The 25,027-nt window shown below is 45.0% G+C and overlaps 1 protein-coding gene across 1 annotated transcript in view; it reads left to right on the top strand.

Annotated features, from left to right (window-relative positions):
- LOC147707494 (CD109 antigen-like) overlaps window positions 1–25,027 on the top strand; it is a 502,391-nt gene that overhangs the window by 221,288 nt on the left and 256,076 nt on the right. Inside the window, exons 12-13 of the mRNA XM_086926510.1 lie at window positions 14,546–14,644; window positions 14,730–14,792. Of these exons, the coding sequence (XP_086782636.1) occupies window positions 14,546–14,644; window positions 14,730–14,792 (162 nt within the window). The remainder of the gene's footprint in view (window positions 1–14,545; window positions 14,645–14,729; window positions 14,793–25,027) is intronic.

The following is a 25,027-nucleotide window of genomic DNA, read 5'->3' as shown; positions in this document are numbered from 1 at the left end:
ATGGATATCGATTCAATAAAATGCCAGAGGTAGCGAAGAGATATCATATATCCTTTGACCTTAATGATGTCACAGGAAGTGACATCTTATGACCTTTTACCATGCATCGTCCAAGAAGTGATGTCACATGACCTAAAAAAAATGAACAATGCTGAAGTTAAATACTTGCATAATTAATATTATATATTCATCTAGGGGAGAACAAAGGGTGGGGGGTTCTCTTCCCTGAGAAAAGTTGATTTTGTTTTTACTTTACTAGTGCATGTTAGTGCACAATTTTCACATACTTTTACTAAAAAAGCCATAGGCTGTAATAAACAATCACTACATATTCAAGTCCTTTCATAGTGTGGCAAGCTACTGAAACTAGCACACGGGAAGCAGCTTGGTTTAGAGTGTTTACGGCACCTGAAAGAAAACCCACTAGCAACAGCAAGGGAGTATTAGGAGCATCTTTGGCAGAGAACCTGTGGTTAACAGCGCTTTCAACTTTACGTTGAATCCGGCACTTCAGGAAGCCTGCATGACGACATTAGTTTGAACCATTCAGAGAATATTCTGTTTTTAACTGAAAACTGGAGATTCGCTACCTGACTGACTCCGTGAAGTTTCATCTATATATATGGATATTTGTACATAAGTTTCCCTTGATAAAGGGTTCGGGATGAACCCGAAATGCATTGGGTTGTTCACGAATTGGTTATGAACACTTGCTGTTGTTTTTGATTGTTGTTTTTGATTGATGTCCCAATGTTGGAAAATTAACTAGATGTCAGAAACTTTTCATTTCATAGCTTCTTTGATCCTTCAACATGTTTCATGATTAAGTTGGAGATTTGTGTTTACTTTGGAAATGTATATATATGTTCAATAAATTGAAAAAACGTCGTGTTTAAAACTTCAGCCCTAGTGCCTTATTGCTGTGCATTGCTCACCAGTCAGGGGCTCCCCCTTGACTCATTCACAACCATTTTTTGCCGGGGGGTTGGTACTCTCTCCCTACAGCTCTGCACGCTAAGAGTGATTACACTACTCTAAATCATTCACACACAATAAGATAATACAGGAGTGCAGATCCACCTACATTCACAAGCTACTGAAATCTGTCAGTTCGCATAAGTTCACCCAATTATGTTTTTGAAATGTCCTATGGGTGTGCCCTTATGTCAAAAATGACTTCCATTGCTAGGACCACTGTTTTACCATGGTGGCCCCTTTTGCCCAAACATTACATACAATATGCGAGTGCCAGATTTTTCCTAATACTGCTTCTCTTGCACTATGAAGTTCCCTTATCTCAAAGGTTGTGTCTGATATGTCAGGGACCACTTTTGTCATAGATGGCCCCATGACCTTGCCACAGTTCACTATCACTATCAAAATCTTTATTTGGTTATTCAAGCAGAAACAACCATAAAAGCACAAAATAGTTAAAAAATAACAATAAAACTTGTTATACACATGATAAAAATTCAAACCACGTAAAAAAACATATGTTAAAATCTGCAACCACAGTTTAGCGGATGTACTAATAATGACAGTAATAACAGTACTAAGTGATTAACCCTCCATACTATTTCTGAATTTTAGGGCAGATTTTAAAAATCCAATTACAAATAAGGTACTCTCGGGGTTTAACAATTGCAGATAGTACAATGCAGGTCTAACCTGAGTGAAGTTCAGTTTTTTTAGACGGGGCTTTAGGTAAAACCTCCGAGGTAAATCGTAAAAAGGGCAGATAAATAAAAAGTGCACCAAGTCCTGCGGAGACTTGTTGTCGCAGCCGCAGGGAGGTAGCACTTGTCCTCGGTGGGAACCCTTTGGGACGGTTGACATGTGGTGGAAGCAGGTGTCGATCAAAACCCGACATCTGCCAAGATAAATAAGGCCCCATAGAAGATGTAGTCTTCAGGCTAGCATATTTCCGAACACTAGGTTTGTTTAGTTCTACCTCTTCGCAATGCATGCGTTGTGAGAGTTAAAAAGTTTTCCTCACAAACTCCACATCAGCGATCCTAATGGAGTCAGGATTTAAAAAGATTTCTGGATGCCCCATACCAAAGAAACAATATTTCAAATATTTTAGCCATGGTATTTTAGGCATATTATCCAGGGTTAAGGCCTCTCTCAGGAGTAGGTGGTTTAAAATCAGATCTTTATTTAGCCAGCATTTTAACCAGCAAATTAGTGGCCGTAGTGCTAAAGTATCACTTATAAACGGAGTGCCCGTTTCTTCATGCACTATCAAGTTGGAAGTCCCCTTCCGGAACCCCAGCAGTTGTTTTAAAAAGTTATTCTCTGCCACGGCAATGTCATTAGCTGCCACATACCCCCAGAGTTTGCTACCGTAGCTTCCTATTGCTACACTCTTTGCCTGATAGATTTTTAACAGTGCAGCAATAGGACGTTTGCCCATTTTCCTTGCAAAATTAAAGATAGCAGCGTTGGCCCGAGTTATCTCTCCCCTTTTTCTCTGAAATGATTGGTTCCATTTTAACTGGTCATCAAACAGGACGCCCAGATATGAGAAAGTTCTTGTTGTAGGGACCTTCTAATCGTTAACCCTAAATGAAAACGGCTTCTTATTACGCTGCCCTACCTGCATTACAAAGGATTTGGTGTTATTAATGGATAAGTCTCGGTCTTTCATAAAGCTGTGAAAAGCATTTAGTAGGGTTTGGAGACCTCTTGCGGTCCTAGCTAGCAAAACGGCGTCGTCCGCATATAATAGGACAGGCAGACCCTTACGACCGACATAGGGGTAATCAGCACCAGTGTTTAATAAAAACTCCTCCAGGTCATTAATGTATAAATTAAAAAGAAAGGGGGCCAAAGTACAGCCCAGTCTAACACCCCTGAGGACTTTAAAATCCCTAGACACCTTAAAGTCCTGTAAATACCTCACGTTGGCACTAGTTTAGTTTAGTTTACTTTGTTTAGTTTGTATAGCGCAAACAGCTACCCAACAAAGGGTTTCCCGGCGCTTGTGATTCAGAGGAGGAAGTTTGGACAACTGACTAGATGTTAAACAGCCAAGCCCTAGTAACCTGATGCAGGTCCATCAGGAGGTTAACCAGATTAGGCTCCACCCCCATTGCGCCCATGGCCTCCCAGAGCTTTTCCCGGTTAAAGCAGTCGAAAGCTGAAGAGAGGTCCATTAACGCCATGTGGATGGTGCCCTGTCGCGCTAAGGTGTATTTACCTAGAACCATGTAGAGGTTGAGGCACTGCGCTATTGTGGAATGACCGGGCCAAAAGCCATATTGGATTTTGGAGATTACCCATTGTTCTTCCGCCCATGCTGTTAATCTATTCAGAATCACTCCACCCACTACCTTGACCACAGAGTCAATTAGGGATATCGGCCTATAACAGGAGTTGCTGCTTCGTCCCCTTTCTTAAATACTGGTACTATCGTTGATGTCCCCCAAGATCTAGGACAGCCATGTTCTGCAGCTGCCTAAAGCACAGCAGTAAGGACTGGCGCCCAGAGAAATACCCTTGATTTAAATAAGTCAGGGGGCATGCCATCGCGCCCTGGCGCTTTATTGCTTGATAACCCCATAATGCCTTTTTCGACTTCATTATTAGTAAAGAGTAGTGGACTTACACTTTGTTCACCTCTATCATATTCTAGCTGTGAGTTATTACTGTCAAAAATAAGGCTGAAATGGGATACCCACTCCTCTTCAGTGATATTCGTCCCAACTGAGGTATCACCTACCGTATCAAATATAGGCTTGTTAATATTACCCCAGAATTTTTCACTATTGCCTAGGGTGATGGGGTCTAACAGATCATGCCAGATGTTATCCCTCACTTCTCCCTTGCGCTTTGCCAAGGCATTTTTATAAGATAGTCGTGATGCCCTGATTAGTATGGGGTCCCTAGGTTTTAGTTTCAGAGCCGCCTTCAGGTCACAGCCTGCCTTTGAGCATGAATGATCAAACCATTTGGGATCCCTACAAACAGGGCCCGATGATGGTACAGTTAGCATTTCGTCTACTTTTAATACAATACCATCGAATGCAAGGAGGATATCTGAAGGGAGAGATACAGAGGACACACACAGGGATAACTCTGTAGCACAAGATTTGTGAATCTTGTCATAAAGTTGGTCCACCTTGACCCATTTAAGACGGCGCCTTCCATCGGTACATTTAAGGTCACCACAATTTGGTGTCTTTTCCCGTATTTTTAGAAGGTTGCCACCCAGTGAGATACAGACGGGATTATGGTCACTGTGTGCATTCTCCTGGATTTTAAAGCCTAATATGGTTGTGTGGAGGCCACTAGAGAGTAAGATATGGTCAATGTAAGACCCCTTCGAGCAGCCCTTGAATGTGGGAACTAATTGATGGCGACAATCATCCACCAATGACATGGCGGAGATTAGGTCAAATTCGTTCATGAGATCATTCAACCCATCCCCCCGGCTAGAATGCTCGAAGTGGAGGCCCCCATCCTGTGACAGCCCAACGATCCGATTACAGTGGTCTTAGGATTCCCACAAGGATGTACATTAAAATCCCCCAAGATAAACATCCGGTGGGAGAAGCTTGCACAATGATGCCTAACAAAGTACCAAGATCATCAAGTTTACTCTCCCCTCTTGGGTTTACGGCATTATAAAAATTAATCAGGGATACCTTTTCCTTCCCTCTTTGAAACATCACTACTTGAATGTCGGTATTGTGGGTAAGTATTGTTTTTACGGAACAAAACAAGGCTAGGTCAATGTACACGGCCAATCCCCCTTTGGCTCTACCACTTCGTGACGGCTCTGCCGGTACAAAAAAGCTTTTATAACCTTCTATAAATATATATCACTCTCTACCAACCAGGTCTCTTGCAAGCAGATCACCGAGAAGGATTTTATATAGGCAACCAAGTTGGATCAACCACCTTTCCTTCCAATCCGGCAATATTCCAGGAAACGACATTGTATGCCGAGTCCTCAACCTCAGCTGTAAGCGGAGCCTGAGCTCCTGACGTACTCTCTATGGGGTCAACATTATTGGCTACAGTACTAACCCTCACTGCTGGTAGATGGGAACGGGGTGTTTGGCTACTTCGTGCCTCAATCACTCCCTCGTGTTGTACAGTTCTCCCAGTGTCAGATTCTCCGGGAGAGTTGTCATCTGGATTATAGAGTCAGTCGACCATCTCTAGTCCGCTATATCTATCATTTGTGGGTATTTGACTGGGTGTATATGGTTGTATTTGCCAGCCTCCTCCCTTTGCCTCGGTGCCTTACTAAAGTCCAAATCCCCCTCCGTGTCTAAATGGTGGGGCACGGGATAAAAATATGTCAGAGGGAGAGGTTGAATCGTTGACCCATTACTGAGGTATAGCCAGTTACAGATATGTCCCACAGTGCGGGGTTCCCTGAAGTTCATGAGCACACAATCGCCTTGTATATCTTTTGGCCTTTGCCCAACCCAGGGCACCCTACGCACCATCAGGATTTCACTGGAGACATGACGGGGAAGTGGTCTGTTTCTATTGAGCCATTCTGCTGCCTTATTTTTCAGTGACATGAAGGACTCTCTGTTTGGGTTGCTTAACTCGGGTACCCCAGTTAGAACTACCATGTAAGGGCTTGATTCTGGTGGTAAATCAAGTCTTAACTTCCTGGAGGGTACTGGATCAAGTACGACCCGGGGGGTTTCACTAGGCCTTTGAGCTTTCACCCCTGTAGTTAAAGAAGCAGGTGATATCGCAGGAGCATGCGAGTTAGCTATAGTTACTTTTGATAAAGGTGGTACTGAAGTTGGGACAGTGACATGCGGCACATCCCCCCTTGTACAGTATTCTGTTGTTCAGTACCCAAAGACAACCCGGGTGGATTTATATTGTCCGCAATATTGACTATTGTGTCCTCAATCTTGGCCAGCCGAAGTTCGATTTGTTGAAGTCTGTCTTCAAATGATTTAAATGAGGCCTTCATTAAAGAACCAAGATTGGCGAGATCAAAATCCTCCATTGGCAACGCTGTTCCATCAGGAATAGGCACACCAGTAGTGGATACTGGTGGCAATAAAGGTCCAGTTGTCTCTGAAAGATTTACAGTCACAGTGCCCGGACCTGATGAAGAAGAATTGCTGTTGCAAGCTTGTTTAGCAAGTTTGGGCTTTCTGCCTCCAGCAGCATCATTTGCCCCCCGCTTCCTCTTCGGTATCGCACCCTCGCGCCTACCTCACAATTGCCTGGTGTTTGGTCTCTCAGGTGAATTATAGTTAGACGCTATAGATGTTTCTGCAGCCAAGGATATTTGAAGCTGATCAGGTAGTGAGATAAAATCATGAACTTGCGACGGAGGGGGGGTTATGTATAGTCACAGGGGCATTTATGGTGTTAACTCGGGTGCTGGCTCAGGGGTACGTGCATTAGCAAGGTGTCCCATGGAGGATCTCTTAGCTAGAGTGAGATCTTGGGAAACCCGTCGCTCCATTAAGATAATCCCCTGATCAATAACTGAATTGGCCCGAGTTATAAAATTGTCTAATGTTCCTGTTAGGTTCCCCCTTGGATTCACCCCCTTGCTTCTGCTTTCGCATGCTGACATCTTGCTGTACAAATCAAGTGAACAATCAAGCTGGTACTTACAATTTAACTTGATAGCAAGAATGTGCGAGACGCCGAATGAAAGAGGGATGGCCCGGTCCGGTCTCCAACGGTCTCGAACGGGCTAAAACAGGCTCGCCCTTGGCCTGGGCTTCGCCCCGCGCATCCCGCGAAGCGGGGCTCTGTGCCTGCTTTAAGCACCTCCTGGTGTGGGCGCGTCGTCAGCGGTGCGCGCCGCTGCTGTGCCTGCCGTCAGTTGTGGTCCTGGGGCGGCGGCGCGAAGAATGATGTGACTGACTCTTGGCCGGTGGCGGCGTGGGATATGGCCCTGTAGACTCTTGGCGGTAGCGAATTCCTCTGCAAATGAAGTGAGTAGCGGTTTCCCCCCCTCCGCCGGGCTCTGCGCCTGCTTTAAGCACCTCCTGGTGCGGGCTCGTCGTCAGCGATGTGCACCGCCGCTGTGCCTGCCGGGAGTTGTGGTCCTGGCGCGGCGGTGCGAAGAATGATGTGGCTGACTCTTGGCCGGTGGCGGCGTGGGATATGGCCCTGTAGACTCTTGGCGGTGGCGGCGTCCTGTGCAAATGAAGTGAGTAGCGGTTTCCACAGTTGTCTTCTATATGCCAAAAACCTATTTTAATGTGCCATTACCAGCAATAAGCCACAGGAGCCAACTATGCCAAGAATTTCATCCAGGAGGCCAGTGATGTAATTTTTTCATGGGTGCTACGTGCCTAAATTTTCCTACAGAGTGGCAGAAGTAGCATTTTGCTGAGGGTATCCCATATGCAAGTATTGTCTCCAGTATTCCAGTGCCAACATTTTGTCAAGGGTGCTTCTATAAGACATGAAGCATGCCAGGTCCAACAGCAGATCTGCAAGCATAACATCACATGCACACTTACATTCACTTATTCGATCATTAGCACTGACTTGCATTCATTCATTTTCACCTACTTTTGTGCACTCAAACACACCCTGAATCACTCCTTCGCAAACTCTCAATAAACTCTTACTCTGACTCATTTATAATTACACACTGATTTAGACACACACACATCCACAATCTCATATATAAACATACATGCTCACACATAAACACGCCCTCACACCCAAACTCACTCTCACCCACATGCACGCACACTACAAACATTAAAACCATTTTATATTTCTTATCTAAGATCCCAGTGAAGGTCCAGATCTTGCTGCTCCATTTTTTATTACCCTAATAGTGAAAAATATAACTATTATTCACTATTAATGCATTACAAATGAGCAGAAAACCAGGTTATAACCTGCCTCTGATAATACTAGATACCCCTGTGTTCTTGGCACTGATCTTTCCACTTTTGATGCCATGGGTTACAAAGGCATTGCCAGGGTCGCAACTGACCCCTAAATTATGTTGATGTACATATGCCTAATAGATGCAAAGCAAATACCAGATTTTTTAGTGCATTTAAGAAAAGGCTACATCGATTTTGATGGTCTGACTCTTAACTGAGTTACTGTAGTTTATAAGCTATACTAGAGGCTTTGCCTATTTCCTGGCTGAGATTGGACGGCTCATCAAGTTGAACGTCATAAAGCCTTCTTGCCTCCCGCAGTTAAATTACCTTCCATTTCTGCCAGACAGTCTAAAGGGGAAACTGGCTTAACAGTCAATTTAATTACCTGTCACCTGTAAGAAAGTGGGTTTCTGTTTCAGTAACACCCCAACCTTTTGCCAGATTTCTGATGCACTTTGACTGAGTGTGCACTGTATCCCTTCCAATCAGGTTCCCAGTGCCTGTGTTCTTTCCCTAATCTGTACCATTGCTTCCACAATTGGCAGACCTTTGGACCACACATCCGTCTCCTTTAAAAGGTACCTGTGGTACCAACAGCCTTGTGACCAGAGAGGGTCCTTTAGGCCTGCAGCATGTATTGTGCCCCCTAAAGGGCCCAGCACTCCAAACACTTACACACTGCCATCACTAAAAGAGTCAACATGACACACCAACACGAGTGCAAGGCCTACACCCCTCTGCCTGTGGCATAGGTAAGTCACCCCTAAGGCATGGTGCACTATACCAAAAGTGAGGGCATAGCTGCCTGAGCAAATGTGCCCCTGCAGTGTCCGAGTCCATTCTTGGACACTCTAAGTGCAGTGAAGCCATTTTGAGTACATGGGCAGGTAGTTTGTCAATACAAACTACAGATCCATGATGGCTTTACATTAGGCTGAGAATTTTGGTATCAAACTTCTCAGCATATTGACCCACCTTGATGCCAGTGTTAGATTTATTATAAATTGCGCTCAGAGGGCATCTTAGAGATGCCACCTGAAAAACAACCAACTACTAGTTTATTGGCTCACTGGTCCCTGCCAACCAGCCACTAACAGACATGTTTCTGACCTCATGGGGTGAGAGCCTTGATGCTCTCGGAGGTCAGGAACAAAGCCTGCTCTGGGTGGAGGTACTTCCATCCTCCCCCTTGCAGGAACAGAAACAAGGGCCAGTGAGCCTAAAAGGCTCTCTACTTGTATTATGCTGATTTGGGCAGCTTCAACTAGTGAAGATGCCTGCCCCCCTGTCCCAGCTCCACCTTTGGCTGGGGTACAGGTGGGAAAACTATTAAGCAGAGGAGGAGTGTCCACCTTAGCTTGGCACACCGCTAGGGTGACCAGTAGCTGCGGTGAACCCCTCTCTTCAAAATTCTCCATCTTGGTTTGGAGAATTAGGCCCAATAGGAACAAGGATGTGCATCTCTGCCCAAAGGGAGGGGGCACCTGAAGAGTGTTGTCACCAAAAGGGACAGTAGGCTGGCCTCCAACTTCAGTAACGCCCTTAAATTGAGTATTTAAGGGTTCCCTGAACCTTGTTTCTGAGATTCGATGACCTACGAAGAGGAAGGACTAAAGAGCCGTGCAGCAGTGGAGAAGAAGACAAGTGGAGAAGAAGACAATACCTGACTTGGCCCAAGCCCTACTAGCCTTTCTAAGCTAAGCTTTGGAATGCTCTCCCCCTCCCACTTCGGTCCAACCCAGATCTGCTCTCGTTCCGTAAAAAGCTTAAAACACTACTGTTTGCTCAATCCTCCGAGTTCTAACTCCTCGGCTCCGTCACATCTCTGCTTCAACTCAGCGCTTGGACGCCCGTGGGCAGCAACCGCGCTTAACAAATTTATTTTCATTTCATTTCATTTTCATTTCTCCTTATCCAGTGACCCTGCTCCAAGAAACCGGTGTGACTTGCATCCAGCAACCTCCAAGAACCCATGGGATCTGTGCTGTCTTCAACAAAGACTCTTTTCTCCTGTGGGTATCAAATTTGTCCAACAAGAACCTAACCCCAGGACTTCATATCCAGGCGGATCGGTGACCCCTTCACCACTCTGCACCCGTCACCCAAGGCCCAAAGCCAAGTGGCCCACTGATCCAGTGATGTCTCCCCAGCGATCCTGACCTGGGATCCAGCATTGGACACTGAGCTTCCCCAAGACGCCAGCAGCCTCAACTTGAAGGGTCCCCACCAACTGTAACTGGAGCCGGTTAGAGAAAGCTGATTCCTAGAGACACCCTTGCACCGCAGCCCCAAGGCCTACGAGTACCAAACTGATGGTGTCTCGGCATCCCCCACTATCCAACTTACCTCTTCAGCCATGGGATTCCTTCAGCCAGCCTTCTGGATCAAGCCTGTAGCCATTTACTTCAACCAAGGATCTCCATTGGTTTCTACAAGGCTCCTGATGCCTACTTTGCACTCTGCACCCGGCCGCCCCTGTGCCGCTGGTGGTGCAGTCTCTGTGCTCTCTGGTGGCCCCTCCGTGCTGACCTCAACCCCCAGGACCTGTGTCCCCGAACCTCAGGTACTTACCTGCAATTGGTGCCTCTTTGAGGTGCCCTCAGTCCCCCTAGGATAACATTGGTCCCAGTGACCCCTGCACCCAGCTGCCTCAGTGCCCCTGGTGGTGCAGTACCTACCTTGTTCTGACCCTTGCCTTGTGTTGACTAAACCCCCCGGAGAATGAATCTGACAACCGTTTACTTACCTGTAAGTTACTCACTTGTATTTTCCTCTCATATGATTGCATTGGTCTCGCACTGTATTGTACTAAGTGTGATCCGGAATACAAAGGGGCTTATTTACAAGCCCCTTGCACCGCCACTGCATCACTTTTAATATGGGAAAAAGAGACACACAGGTGGCGCAAAGGGCTTCTAAATAGACCGCCAAGTATCTTTTTCCACTGTGAAAAGCTTTACATGCACATGTAAAGTATTGTATTGAGTCTATACAAATCTTTTGCTAGTAATAACTTGAAAGGTGAAACAACCGTTACACCGCATTCATTACAACACAAGATTTTACCCTGCATGCCGCTGCAACGAAAATGGCTTGCTGTAGGGGGTAGAAGGTGTTGGATTTAACTCCAACCCCTTCCCTACTGTTTTACAGACTGAAGTTGGAATAGTAAATTATACTATTCCAACATCCAGGTCACCCCGACAGCAAGTCAGGGTAAAAGATTGCATTGCAACGGCATATGGGGTATAAGCATACTTTGTAAAGTCATATAACCCTTGAAAGTTTTGCAAAATTGAAAGTCTACTTACCTATAACTGAGTTCAACTTGGTTCCTAAAAATAATAGTAACTAAAGTAATGCTTTTACAAAATTTTGCCCTGGAGTCAGACATCGACTGTGTGTTCCTTCCTTGTATGAATATGTACAACAAATGCATTCCCACTGCTTCTCTAATAAGCCTAACTGCTCGACCACACTACCACAAATAGTGCTTTTACTATTATTTACTTGAGGCTTAGTAGGCCTTTGGGGATTCACTGGACTCTGTACAAACTATACCTTACTTTGGTATAGTATATATGGAGCCAGCTTTCTACATCACCCAGAGTGTGATTAGTACTTGCAATATTATCAATGGCTGGTTGTCCGATAACTAAATGGCTAGTTTATGTTCAAAAGCTGCTCGCACAGATTGGGGTTGGGGAATATTGGTCCACCCCGGTTGCAGCAACTAATTTTTCTAGGTCTGCACTTATAGATGCATATTGGGCTCATGTCCATGACTGAGAATTCCAGAATGTAACGGAGGGCTCTCTCACTTCACTTTTTCTAATTTTTAAACCTAACACCCGATGGGAGCCTTTTTTGGATTGTATTAACCCTCTACCAGCAAAAACCCTATTTCTTAACTTTTCCTAGAGTACCTTACCTCTAATGCCCTTACTGGTAAACTGGAACCATCAGATTGAAACAAGTGCCCTACGCCCAGTTTGCCAACAAGCTGATGAATCACTATTGCACTTTATTTTGTTCTGTTCAGGTTATACCTGCTCCAGGAGTACACGGATTATACCTATATGCAGACAACTAGGTTGTCGAAAGTTTGAGATCATCCTATGGCTCCTCCGCACAGAATCTTCACAGGTAGTTGTCTGTGCTGTTTCAAATATATATACTGGAGTTGTTCTATTAGAAGCCAGGCCATCGTATGACAACCATAGTTGATCTTTTATGGTTTTTTATATTGTATTAATTACTGTACTTTTAGGGTATTCATGAATTTTTATAACTGGCAAAGCATATGGGGATACATTGGATTAACAACAATTATATCTCATAGCCGTTCCTAATAATGACTTGTGAAATGTTTTATTTATATGTTTTAGAGTGTCTTTTTATATTGTCAAATTGTACATTTATATATTGTACAAGCTTAGGGACATTTATGGGCTGATTGCTCAAATAAATTATTTTGATGATTACTTGCAATATTACTTTGCACTTGTTTTCCTCTTTACCTGTAACATTAATAGACCACCTAGTAAGTCATTAAATGTGATATAATGCAATAAAGGTCCTGAGTGTAGCGTTTCCTCTTAGCAAGCCTTCAAGTTGGTCCAACAAAATGTTGGCAATGTGGCCATAGCGATTAGAACATTTAACAGGTTCAAGAATATCTTAACGCTGCCAACCTCCTTCAAAATGGGGCAACTAGATTTCTGTTCAAAGCAGGGGAGCAAAATGTTCCAATCTGTACATTTCCAGATGTAGCTGCCTCAAGTCACATCATAAGCTATTATAACTCGGGTCACATTTCCAGTCCACGAGTCTTCATCTCATTCAGCAAATCTGAAAAACCATCTCAGTTCCACTCTTAAATACGTCAAAGAACCAATGGCTATTCTATTGCCCTTTTTTTGAGTGATTAGATATTCATTGTAGAGTATGTTCTCTACAAATCATTAAAGCCGGAAATCCAGAAAATTTCAGATGGCTTGGATGGGAGAAATAGGGCAAATATTTTTGACTTCCCAGATGTTAGTGAGGCAGCGTGGGGTAACAGTCCGACCATTGCAGACCAACTAAAGCACGCAATTGGGGGTGGGTTATTAGTTGTAGTTCAGGAGCGCAAGAGAGTGGGGCTTGGATAAGGGTCTCTGCAGTGGCCGCCTGCCTGACTGGGGGTTTTGATTGAGGTTACCGCAGCAGAGCATTGCTTAGTAATTGAGGTAGGTAATTGCATTAGTGGGGTAGTAGATGATTTATCAAGTGGGAGCAATTAGGATTCTTAACAAAATACTAGAACTGCACCTGATTATGTCAGTTTCTTAATCAGCTGAGTTCCAGTGAGTGACTTCAAGGGGGTATGGCTTTTGGAACTACAGAAGCCATGTCTGATTGAAGAGGCAGTTGCAAGCTTTATTAAACAGTTACTTGCTCAGTAGGACGTTGCCCAGTAAGGCAGTTAACACCCTTGATTTATTTGCCAGTGGTTGTTGACACTGCGGCTTGAGCTCATGCAGTTGGCAAGGTAAGAATGGCACCTGCACAAGTCCCTTGCTTATAAGTAGTCTTGTCACTGGCTCTTGTGGGCCCAGTTATTTTCTGGGTTCCTGACAGATATGGTGTTTATGGATAACAGCAATGCATTACTCTGGTCACGGCAAGTGTAAAGGCTCCTGCGCTGGCCTTGCACTGCAGTGAAGATTGAGCTAATTGAGGAATCAAAGGGAGTGTTGTCAAACTAGGCATTCAGTAGAATCTCTCAGCACCATGCAGGTTGAGAAACACCCACACTAATTCCAATCACTCACACTCAAGAGGATTGAACACTTCTCCTCAGTGCCAAAGCCTAGCACTGATGACAAGCTGTAACCTCAAGTGTACAACCTTTGAAAAGTTATGTACCCCCTCTGTTCTTCCCATAAAAAATCAAATGTCAGGTGCAAACTGTATGCAAATACTGTCTAAATGTCTTTGTATACGAATAATGTTTCAATTGCTTTGTATACGAATGTCTCAATTTCTTTGTATACGGATAATGTCTCAATTTATTTGATGTGCCACCCGCTCTCTCACCATTCTAGGTGATCACCAATACCTGGCCGGTATGAAGGATATAACTAGCATGCAGTCATTGCTGATTCAGATCACAGAATACCTACGCCCACGTTTTAATTGTCTAAACACAAAATAGGCAGCTAGGATATTAAAACTAACTTCTACTGGATGCCCTAAGTGAAGGTCACTTCTCATATGCCAGCGTTTTCTACTAGGACTCGCCCATTTCCCCTGACGTCCTGAGGTTACCTTTACACATGGAGTCTGTCAGGCTGATGTAAAGTGAGCCCTCTCCAGCTGGAAAAAGATGGCTGACATCCTCAAAGAAGCCACCTGGTGGCTTCCAGCTCTTTCCTTCCAGCTACAGGTTACCTCATGGCAGCGCACCCTCCACACTATGAGGCGCCTCAAGTCACAGTTTAGACTCCCATAACGCAGGGACACATTAAGAACTTTGGATACAAAATGTACGCGTTAACATAGGTAGAGTTGCATTGGTATGAAAAATCTAGCATCCTTGCACTCTTCGTGGGGTGGATAACACTCAATGTTATGTTGGTACCGCACTTAACTTGTAACTGAGGGTTTTAAAAGTGCCTGTTATTCACAACGACGCTGTTTCATGATAGGTGCAATACCAGAACTTCACCCAGACCCTTTGGAGAAGCGTTGATTGGCAGATGGTACCTGCTTCCATACAGATAATGAAATCCAGTTCTTCTATGCAGGTAAGTTAAAATTGCTACTTCTTTAAATGGAAATAGGAGTTTCGAGTTTATCAGATTAATGATGAAAATGTCATTTGAATTTTAGGTTGGCACTCCATTTGAGATCTCAGTTCAAAGCAGTGAATATTTGAAGGAGATAAACTACATGGTAAGTGCTGGTCTATTTTTTCCTATAGTTCATTGATCCTGGGTATTATCTAAAACCTTCTCAGATTGTTTATCTTTTTGAATATTCACAACCTCTGATTTAACAAACAGACAACAATGCTCCCTTCCAAGTAGGTTTTCAAAACTCAAGTTAGCGCAGTATTATTCTCGGCATTAAGTACACACAGCTAGCTGGAAAAAACCTTGAGAGTGTGAGCAAGATCGCCATTTGTTGTTCACCTTGAAGCGAACAAAACACCAACGTGAAGCTTTCCAACATTTTTACAGGCCAACATCCAGATCCCAAAGGAGTAGAGCTCACATAATTCCCTTTTTACCTCTGCCCAATCTGTTTATTAAATCTGAAGAAGCATGTCTGCAACACGTATAAATAGCACCTTCTGTTGCTAAACCATGCTGGAGCTCCCTGGTGGCAGCAATCATAACGGACTCCTCCTGGGGCGTCTCTTTTTCTGTCTGCCCTCATTAATATAAGGAACCTTTTGACTGCCATTAGAAACAATTTCATAGGTTTTAGGTTTGAGACTTTCCACTTCCTCCCCTTCACTTTATCTTCCTTAGGTGGCATGAAGACGTAATTACCAACACATTCTCAAATTAGAATTCCAGGGCTTTTGGAAGGGTCAGCTCTATGTTAATTAATTGCCTGGAGGTCCGGAAAAGTAAGGGCTCTGCTGTTAGACCACAACCTTGCCGATCCGGGGGCTGCTAACTGTGCACGAGGCAGTCTTCAGGAAGGGACTTCCCTCCTCCTCCACGCATGCTGGCAGCACGTCGGCATCCACCGTTCAGGACATGCTGCTAGCACCAGCACACCACAGGGCTTCACAGCTGGCAGAGGCATCGAACAGGGAACTCCATCTGCACCTCTCTATTTCTGTCAGTTATTCATGAAGGTATACCCCGGCAGGATCCACACACCTATCCAATTAGGTATAGTTAACAAAGGTTCAGGAAGGCTAGATGGAAGCCTGAGTTTTCTGATAACCATTAACTTTGAGATGTATCACATCTGTATTAATAGTATGTAAATGTATTTTATATGGCTTTTATTCAGATTTAGCAGTGATCCAAACCTCTTGACCAGTGCTCGGCACTTGTTTCTAAAACATCACATTAATAGTTTAGCAAGAAATTGTTAATGGAGGTGGTGATTTTCAACCACGTTTAGAGTTTGGTGGATGCAGCACACCCATGACCAAGCTATGGCAGTCCCATTCGCCCTATGTAGAGCATGTAGTTGTCTATATAAGGCCAGTGTCTTGCTCCAGCCAAGCTCTAAGACATGATCAAAGTTTCATGTATTATGAGTAGTGATTCAAGAAACGTATTCCCAAATAATTCCTTTCTCCTTTGAAAGGGAATTTATTTCCCATATGCTGTTGCGAAAATTATTTAGAAGACGGGAAGTGATTTAGAAAATTCTCCAAATCCTAGGATTGACAACTCTTAATTAAAGTATTGTGGAGGGAGAGGGTAGGCAGCGTATTTCACATTGAATGTAATTAATTATGAGAAAATGCCCAATCTAGCTTGTTTCAGGGCTGGATAGGCCTTTGATTCCATCGGGTATTTCACCGGTGAGCTGCAGCTCCTGGAGGCTGATTTTGAAAGCCTAGGGCCTCTCGGTGTGCCTCTGACACTTTCCCCTCGGCAAGAGGTTAATTTCAGGGGGCATGGGGAGACTTCAAGAGAGAAAGAGGGAGCAAGGAGGGAGGTAGGGAGGAAGCGATGAGAGAGGAAGAAGAGAAAGGAGTGAAGAGAAGAAGAGAGAATGGAAGGATGTGAAGAGAGAAATTGCACAGGAGACAATGGAAGCTGGACTGGCTTAAGCATTTTTGTCAGGGCTGTTTTTGCTTCCACAGTCCTGCCTTGGCCGGCATTCAAAAACTTTATTTTACAGTTTTTTAGCTTGATTATGCAATATGTCGTTTTTCTGACTACAATGTTCTATTGAAGACCTAATGTAGAGTGATTGTTTGGTTTTCCAAGAATGCACCCTTGTTTTTTTAGAAGGCATTCCATTAAAGGTTGTTTAAAAAAACAGATATTAGAAGCCATGCTATTTATTTTTATAACCATGTTTTTATTGATTTGACTAGAGAAAACACAGCGAAAGTACAGTTCAAGTTTCCCTGTCAAGAGAGCACAATGATGCTCTTGTGCACAATGATCATTCATTGGAACCCAGACCATGAGATTACCACCACTTGCCCCATATCTTCCTGTGCATTCGCAGCAGCCCCATGCAAGATAATTCAGATGCTCTTGTGCACTGCAGACCGCCCCTGTCCTCCACCAAACCAGTGAAGGGGGGTGCTTGCTGGTCCCATTCCGGGCAATGTCTCTCTTGGCAATCAGCGTGGCATCCCCCAGGAATCTACGCTCCAGCCTCAGTACACCCACGTCTGCTAGGAGTCCCAACATAGCAACTCTGGGTGAAAGCTCCAGTGGCTGGCCCAATACCAACAACATTACACATTCTAACAGTACAGGGCTAGCACAAGGCAGGACCAAACCATGTGGAAAAGTCTGCATCAGGTGAGGAACATCTAAAGCAGTCGGTGTGGGGAGTCCTGTCAACCCGTTGGAGTCATTGGAGGATAATATTAGTAAGGTGGAGATAATTAAGTTGGAATAATTTGAGGCATGTGGAGATAGCAGGTTCCGGAGGGGCAATCTTGGCTTCCCTCACTCTACATCATCAAGCTCCCCATCGATACCTCCCATTGCTGTCTCAGTCGCTGGAGCTTGTGGGGAGCATTAATGACCAGGTAGTGGTATGCTTGTGAGATTGCGCCTTTGGCAAACTTTCCAGTCAACAGCTTGGACTCAAGGGGGCTGAACTCAGGAATGGTGACCTCTAAGGGAATGTTGTCTGAGAGAGCATGTTGTAGCGGCAGGTACATGTGGAAATGAGTGTGGGAAAGTTGATACTGCTCCTGCATCTCTTGAAATTAATGAATATGAGTCTCCGACCAGATGTCCCTACAATAGGGAGATTCCTGTCCGGTCCCATTATGCAAACCCCTCCAGCCCACTGAATGGTGCAGCGATGTCCCTGTGCAAAGGGAGTCATGACCGTCAAACTGCGGTCCCACCCTGTGAGTCAGAGCACTGCCCTCCAATTGAAGAGGACCACTCGGTGGCCCCCGGAAGGGACCAGTGACTTGGGGCACAATATAGAATTGCCATTATTCGACTAAGTCCTAAAAGGGCCAGCTCTGCTCAATAGGTCACCAGTTGAGCACAACCACATGTGATGCAGGCCAGTAGCAGTGCAGGTCTGCCATTCCCAGTCTCCTGTCATACGGGGAATGACAACAGTTAACAAACGTAATCCGGGAGTGAAAACAAGGTCAGAGGAAGGGACATATTCCAGAGTTGATGGTCTTGAATCATTTATGTGAAATTGGGAGGGGGACAATTCTGGTCGCACCATCATCTTAAAGAGGGTGACTCACTAAAGGAGGTGGAGGTACACCCAGTTATGCAAGTCCTTTTTCATATATGTCACCAAGGGCATCAAGTTAAGACTCCATGCCAGGTCCTGGAGAAGAGAGACATGGATTCCTAAATATTGGAAGGATAAGCAGCGCACCCGAATCACGAATTGCCAGGAGCAAACACTGAAATTGCCCTTGACCGGGACAAGCAATGACTCTGCTTTGTTGACCCAGAGTCCTGAAGTCTCCCTGTATATGTTCAGGAGCTCCAGTTAACTGGGCCCGAGGACTTTGGGTTGTCTAGAAAAAGCAAGATGTCATTGACGTACAGTAAAATTCTTTCCTCTAGTCCACGTTCTCAGGACCATCCCTATACCAGGCTTTCGCAGTTCATGAACCATGGCAGAGGCTCCGTAACCAAGGCAAAGAGAAGAGGGGAGAGAGGGCATCCCTATTGAATACCTCTGTGGATAGGAAAGGGTGGGGAAAACAATCTCTTTATTTGGATCTATGCCCAAGGGTGAGAGTACAAATGTTTGGTACGTTTGCCAAAGTAAGTCCCCCAGTCCTGCGCATTCTAGAAGCATGCATGAAAGGACCAGCCGACTGTATCAAATGTCTTCTTGAAATCTTTTAAGAACAGGACAAAAGAGTGAAGCAGGTGATGGGCATGGGAAAGAACTACTTAGTCTCTGCGAATGCAATGGCGAGTGCTGCGAGCTGGCATAGAACCACACTGGTTAGGGTGGACAAGATAATCCACCGTGCGCCATCGCCGGTTGGCCAGCACCTTTCCGAATAGTCTAGTTTTGGAGTTACTAATTGAGATGGGCCTATACGAATGCAGCTATCCAGGACCTGATTCACTTAGGGAGTAACCAAAATTGTGGCCATTTCCAGCTCAGAGGGAAACGGGTCTGTCTCCGCCACTTCAGTGTACATGGCCAGTAGGTGGGGGACCACCATGGTGCAGAACTTGTGATACTACTCAACAGGGAGGCCATAAGGGCCTGGAGTTTTACCGGAGGGTATATCCAATAGTTCTGCCTCAATTTCATCCGCCGTGATTCACTGGTTCAAGTCCTGGGCCAGCGCCTGAAGGATGGAGGGCAGGGATATCTCAGCCAGCAATTGGTGGGCCATCTCCTGTGAGGGTCTGAGCCTGTGGACACACAGTGCACGATAGTAGTTAGCAAACACCTGTACAATGTCTGGAGTGCAGACCCTGGGCAAGTCCTCAGTAACAGTGGCTCAGGGGACTACCTTGGAGGTAATCTCCCTGGTGGCCAGCCAATAAAGGAGCATCCTGGATTTAGCTCTGTGCTCATGCACCCGTTGGGGCATCCCCCTTCAGCACTGACGTGCCTCTTTCAGAGAGATTTGGCTCACTGATTCTCTTGCCAGTTTCACTTGTCAGGAGAGTTCCCACTAGGTGTTAGTGAAGGGGTCGCATTCCAGGGCGACCCTCCACTTTACTACAGGGATATGTGGTATTCCTTTATCCCCAGGGCATATAACACCACTTTATAAGTACCTGACCGCCCACCCCTGGGACATCTAGGTGAGACCCTGGAGGTACCTAATATGCCAAAATATTGTAGTTGATAAATTGTTAAGTGCCCCAAACAATAAAGTCGATCATGTGCACAATTTTAAAAGCAGTCCTGCAACACAGGGCTTCTTTTGAACTGACCTCAGGCTCTCAGCGGTGCATGCATGCTAGCGCAGAAAGGGCTGCTGGCCTCTAAAATGCCATGCCCTATTACATACTAGGGACTTAAAGGTAGTTTTAATCCCCCTGCACTATTATGTATTAGAGCCTTATAGGGAAGATCCTGCAAATCATAGGAATACCCTAACCCATAGTGTACCCTAGTGTATGTAGGTGTTTTCACAGTTTTCTTAGTTTGTTTTTTGTTTTCAGCATACACTAGCCCTAGGCCTGGTTGGGTAGAACCCAGGGGCAGTCAGAATGAGTTACCACCTGTACCAGTCAGCAAAAAAGGAGGTGCCCAGGGCACTGGATGACTTTGCATCATCCAGCTATACCCCCGGCTGACATCTTTTAACCCTACCAAGAGGGGCCCAGAATAAAATTAGGTGGGCACTGTCTTAGGCAGTTTTAAATCTTTTTTGTGTTAGGAGGATTCCAGTTGTTACACGGATATGTTTTGCGTTGGTCTGTGCCAGAGTGTTGTAGCACGCCATATGATAAGGCATGACACTATTTAGTGTGTGAGGGTAGTTTTGATACCATAGAGGGCTTTTCATGTTGAAGTGAGGCTGTTATGATTTTCCTCTTCCTTTTCTTTGGTGTGTGCTACAAGTGCACTGAGAGAGGACAAATGGAAGGATGGCACCTCTCGCCCCACTGTAAGTATGTATATATAGCAGCACGTAGACTGTTAGGAATTTATATTGTTTACCCTCAAGCGGGCCCTTGATTCGGACATATCTCCTGTGGGGGTCTTTATGTTTGTTGGTCACCGCCAGGGGGAACCCTCTACAAAGTAGGATGGCAACACCTTGGGACCCTAGTGTGAAGCCTGAATGGTAAACCATGTCATAGTCATACCACTGTAGGGATGGGAAAGGGTCCCTCACCAAGTGTGTCTCCTGTAACATGAGAACGACTGGCTTAAAGCGTTTGGCATAAAAAAAGGACTGCTGCAAGTTTTGTGTGATCTTGCAAGCCATTTACATTCCAGGACATGACCTAGTCCTCTGTCATGGGGATAGCATGTCTGGTAGATGGGATCTGGCATTGGACAGCTTCGCTAAGGACACACCAGTGCATTGGTTCTGCCAGCTGTAGGAACCTGTAGGAACAAAGGTACTGGATAGGTGGTAGCGGTGTCTGTGATGTATTGTCCCTACAGAAAAACAAACTTGGACTAACATAACTCCCCCCCAAAAACCCCTGCCATACATGTACCCTTGAAGTATCTGTTGCCCTACCCCAGTGCATAACACAACACAGCATTCAACTATAACATGTAATAAGAATCTCCTCCTTTATTGGATTGCAGCCAACCACTCGTGTTTGAAGTAGGGTACTGCCCTCCACAAGGAGGAGCATTTCACCACTGAGCAATGACCATGGATGGCATGGATCCGTAGAATAGTCATGGGGGTTCCCAGCTAATGAGTCAGAGGGCTTCAGGGTGGTTGTAGGGTTCCCGTCTCTGATGTCATCACCAGCAGCTATATGGTCTGTTCCTAAGCCGGAGTAACCTGGCTGAGCGAGTGGGTGCAACATTTGCGGGATCATGTTTATTTCCTCCACACAGGCTGCTGGGTTGGCCAGAGGGAGCTCCCAAGGTGCTTTGCCCCAAGTACTCCTGTCTGTACCATCAGAGGAGTCTCATTCATCTTGGCTGCCCACTCCCAGGCCTGCTCTGGTTAAAGATCACTTTCAGCTTCACAGGGGAGACAAGCCTTTACCGAAGATTGGGGGCTTGGAGTTTCTGTTAGATGTCGTCAATAGGCATGTTGGGGCCCCAGGGGTCTCTGGGCCAAGGACTGGTGGGCCCTCTCCTACACAAACATCTGTGACAGGCTATCCTCAGGTGTCCAGAACTTTACTCGGAGCTCCACAATGAGCTCCACTTCAGAAGAGTCCGAGTTCTCAGGGACACTAAAAAATCAAAGCTTTTTCTATGTGATCTGTTTTTGGAGTCTTCAGTGCATTCCTCAAGGGCTGCCAGCATCGAGAGCAGTTTGGAGACCTGTTTTTTGTGGGTGGCCATGTGGTCCTCCACTGAGGACACCCAGCCCTCCCCGACGCATCTGGTTACATTTCTAAGGTCTTGGCATAGAAGCGAAATGTCTACCTTGACTTCTCCCAGTTTGGTCTCCCTCGCATCTCATGATTCTTGGATGACTTGGAGAATTGTAGCACGGTTGAAGTGCTCAAGATACTGCTGTAAATTCTAACAGGAGGGGGGAGAGAGAGAGTCAGTGGATTCAGTCTCCCGAGTCATCTAAATAAACAAAGTGGAATCCACTCAAGTGATAGTGATCCCTAGAGTGATGGGGAACACACAGTGTTGTTTAAATGCCCCTCACACACCAACAGGCCCCTTGGTGTCATGCTTCATCATCGGGGCCTTCGCACCCCTCTACGGGATGCGGCGTGCTACGACTCGCGAATACGCAGGAGCACTTGAAGTGAACTATGTGTGGGGGTGTGTGTTTAATACCAAGATGTGAGTGAGGTGAGGTGAAAAAAGTGAGTGATTTAAAAAATACCTGGCACGTGGGAAGAAAACAACTTTATTAAATCCCCGGCTGGTATTATTAAAATAAAAGTGCAAGGCGTGGTTTTTAGAAAGATACGTATTAGGGTATCAAACCACTGTGTTAAAAGTCAACATGTTTCGGAGGTCAAAGCCCCCTTCTTCAGGACAAGGGTGAATGCACTTACCCTCCCCTTACTCACATGTAAGATGTAAAAGTGAAAAATAAAAATTACCACAATGTGTAATGTTCCTCACAATGTTATATGTAAGTGAGTGTAGTTGCGCCCAGTTGGCGTAAGAACTTAAAGTTCCCAAATACAGGACTTCATGAGCCTTTAACGTATATTGGGGAATCCTTCCTTTCTAATCAGAAACGGTTACAGCAACAGCTAATCGCCTGCCTTCCCTCAACGCGGCTCCGATGAGTGACTTCATCGGAGCCGCGTTGAGGGAAGGCAGGCCATTAGCTGTTGCTGTAACCGTTTCTGATTAGAAAGGAAGGATTCCCCAATATACGTTAAAGGCTCATGAAGTCCTGTATTTGGGAACTTTAAGTTCTTACGCCAACTGGGCGCAACTACACTCACTTACATATAACATTGTGAGGAACATTACACATTGTGGTAATTTTTATTTTTCACTTTTACATCTTACATGTGAGTAAGGGGAGGGTAAGTGCATTCACCCTTGTCCTGAAGAAGGGGGCTTTGACCTCCGAAACATGTTGACTTTTAACACAGTGGTTTGATACCCTAATACGTATCTTTCTAAAAACCACGCCTTGCACTTTTATTTTAATAATACCAGCCGGGGATTTAATAAAGTTTTTTTCTTCCCACGTGCCAGGTATTTTTTAAATCACTCACTTTTTTCACCTCACCTCACTCACATCTTGGTATTAAACACACACCCCCACACATAGTTCACTTCAAGTGCTCCTGCGTATTCGCGAGTCGTAGCACGCCGCATCCCGTAGAGGGGTGCGAAGGCCCCGATGATGAAGCATGACACCAAGGGGCCTGTTGGTGTGTCAAGATACTGCTGTGACACTGAAGTACAGCCTATGGACCTAGCACCGCTTATGGCAGTGGTCACATACTAGTCGATCTTCATCTGTGCCTGCACCGGTGGTGGAAATTTGTCTCTCCCCATAACTGCACCAGGGAGTGACTATGAAGGCATGTATTCCATGGCCCGCTTATCCTTGGAGGACAGCACAAGAAGCTAGTGCAGAGGCCTTCAGGTAGTGATGGAGGGGCTGTCCAAGTGGCAAGCCGGCACTCAGGCTACCCTGCCAGTGGCTAATCAGGCACCTGCGGAGAGTACAACAAAGAGGGACCCCTGTAGGTTCAGAGCCACCAATGAGGGATATCTCAATACCCCAGATCACCCAACACTGCTGGCTCCAGAGCCACAAAATGAGGCTCTGGTGGCAGCAGCACAAGTTTGTGGCTGCCCTGGGGCAGCGCATTCACAAGAATTAGGCACATTTTCCTTCATTGCGCAGGGCACACCTTTTAAACGATGCACCCAGTGCAATGAAGGAAAATGCACCACATGTATAATACGGCCCCAGGTGTAGAAGATCAATGGGCTCATTTATGTGCTGCACATACACCACAAATCCCAAAGTAGAGGAAAAGGCCCCTCTAACTGGGTCCCTAACCAAATATTAGAGACTAGAGAGTTGTGTACGGTGCAGCCCTAGCAAAGAAAGGTCTTTCCAAGTTTAGAGATCTCCACCTGAATGGGGAGATCTCAGTGCCCTCAAAGGAGCTGCTGCCATAGCGTCTTCTCTGAGGGCACTCAAGTTTTCTGTGTGGTGCCATGTTATGTTCATCCAACGCATGCAGTGATTTTCTTTCTTGAAAAACACATTTATAAAGTTTGTTTTTAGATGTAGCTGCTAGCTAAAAGTCTGCTCCTCGTGCTTGCATATTAAGTGATCATTCATAGATTGATAGTTTAGAGGATTCATCCACTGTTTGGCAAACACCTGAACACCTATAGCTGAGTAAAAGATAATTACCACACATTACAGTCAGCTTTACATCACAAAATAACTCTGGTGGCATACAATTTGCTTATTTGTAAGAACATACCATTGTCCTTTGTACCTGAAAAAGTCATTTAAATAAGTGCCTTAAGTATTGTGTACATCACAAAAAAATATTATTTAGGCTTGTTGTTTTACCATCCTTAAATTATTCGTTCTCCTTACATGTTAGCATTAACACATAATGTGTCTTTTTGCACACACTTGTAGATAATATATTTAGGAATAATATATATTGGAAAACTTTAGGAAAGTAGCTTACCATTTCTTTATTTTACATCTGCCATGTATACGAAATTGTTGTCACTTGTCTTTTTGTTTTCACACTCTTACCTGGTTCGTACTCTTGTCACTAAAGATCAGGTTTCATAATGACCTCAGTTTACCACACGATGCATGTAAACACAGATGTGCAAGAAAAAGAATAAGAAGTAATTTTAAAAGTCAATGTGTTCTTAACTGAATTTCATCT

This window comes from Lissotriton vulgaris, chromosome 6, assembly GCF_964263255.1.
Source record: "Lissotriton vulgaris chromosome 6, aLisVul1.2, whole genome shotgun sequence".
Lineage (NCBI taxonomy): Eukaryota > Metazoa > Chordata > Amphibia > Caudata > Salamandridae > Lissotriton > Lissotriton vulgaris.
Note: the sequence above shows the minus strand (reverse complement) of the source record. Positions and strands in the feature narration are given on the sequence as shown.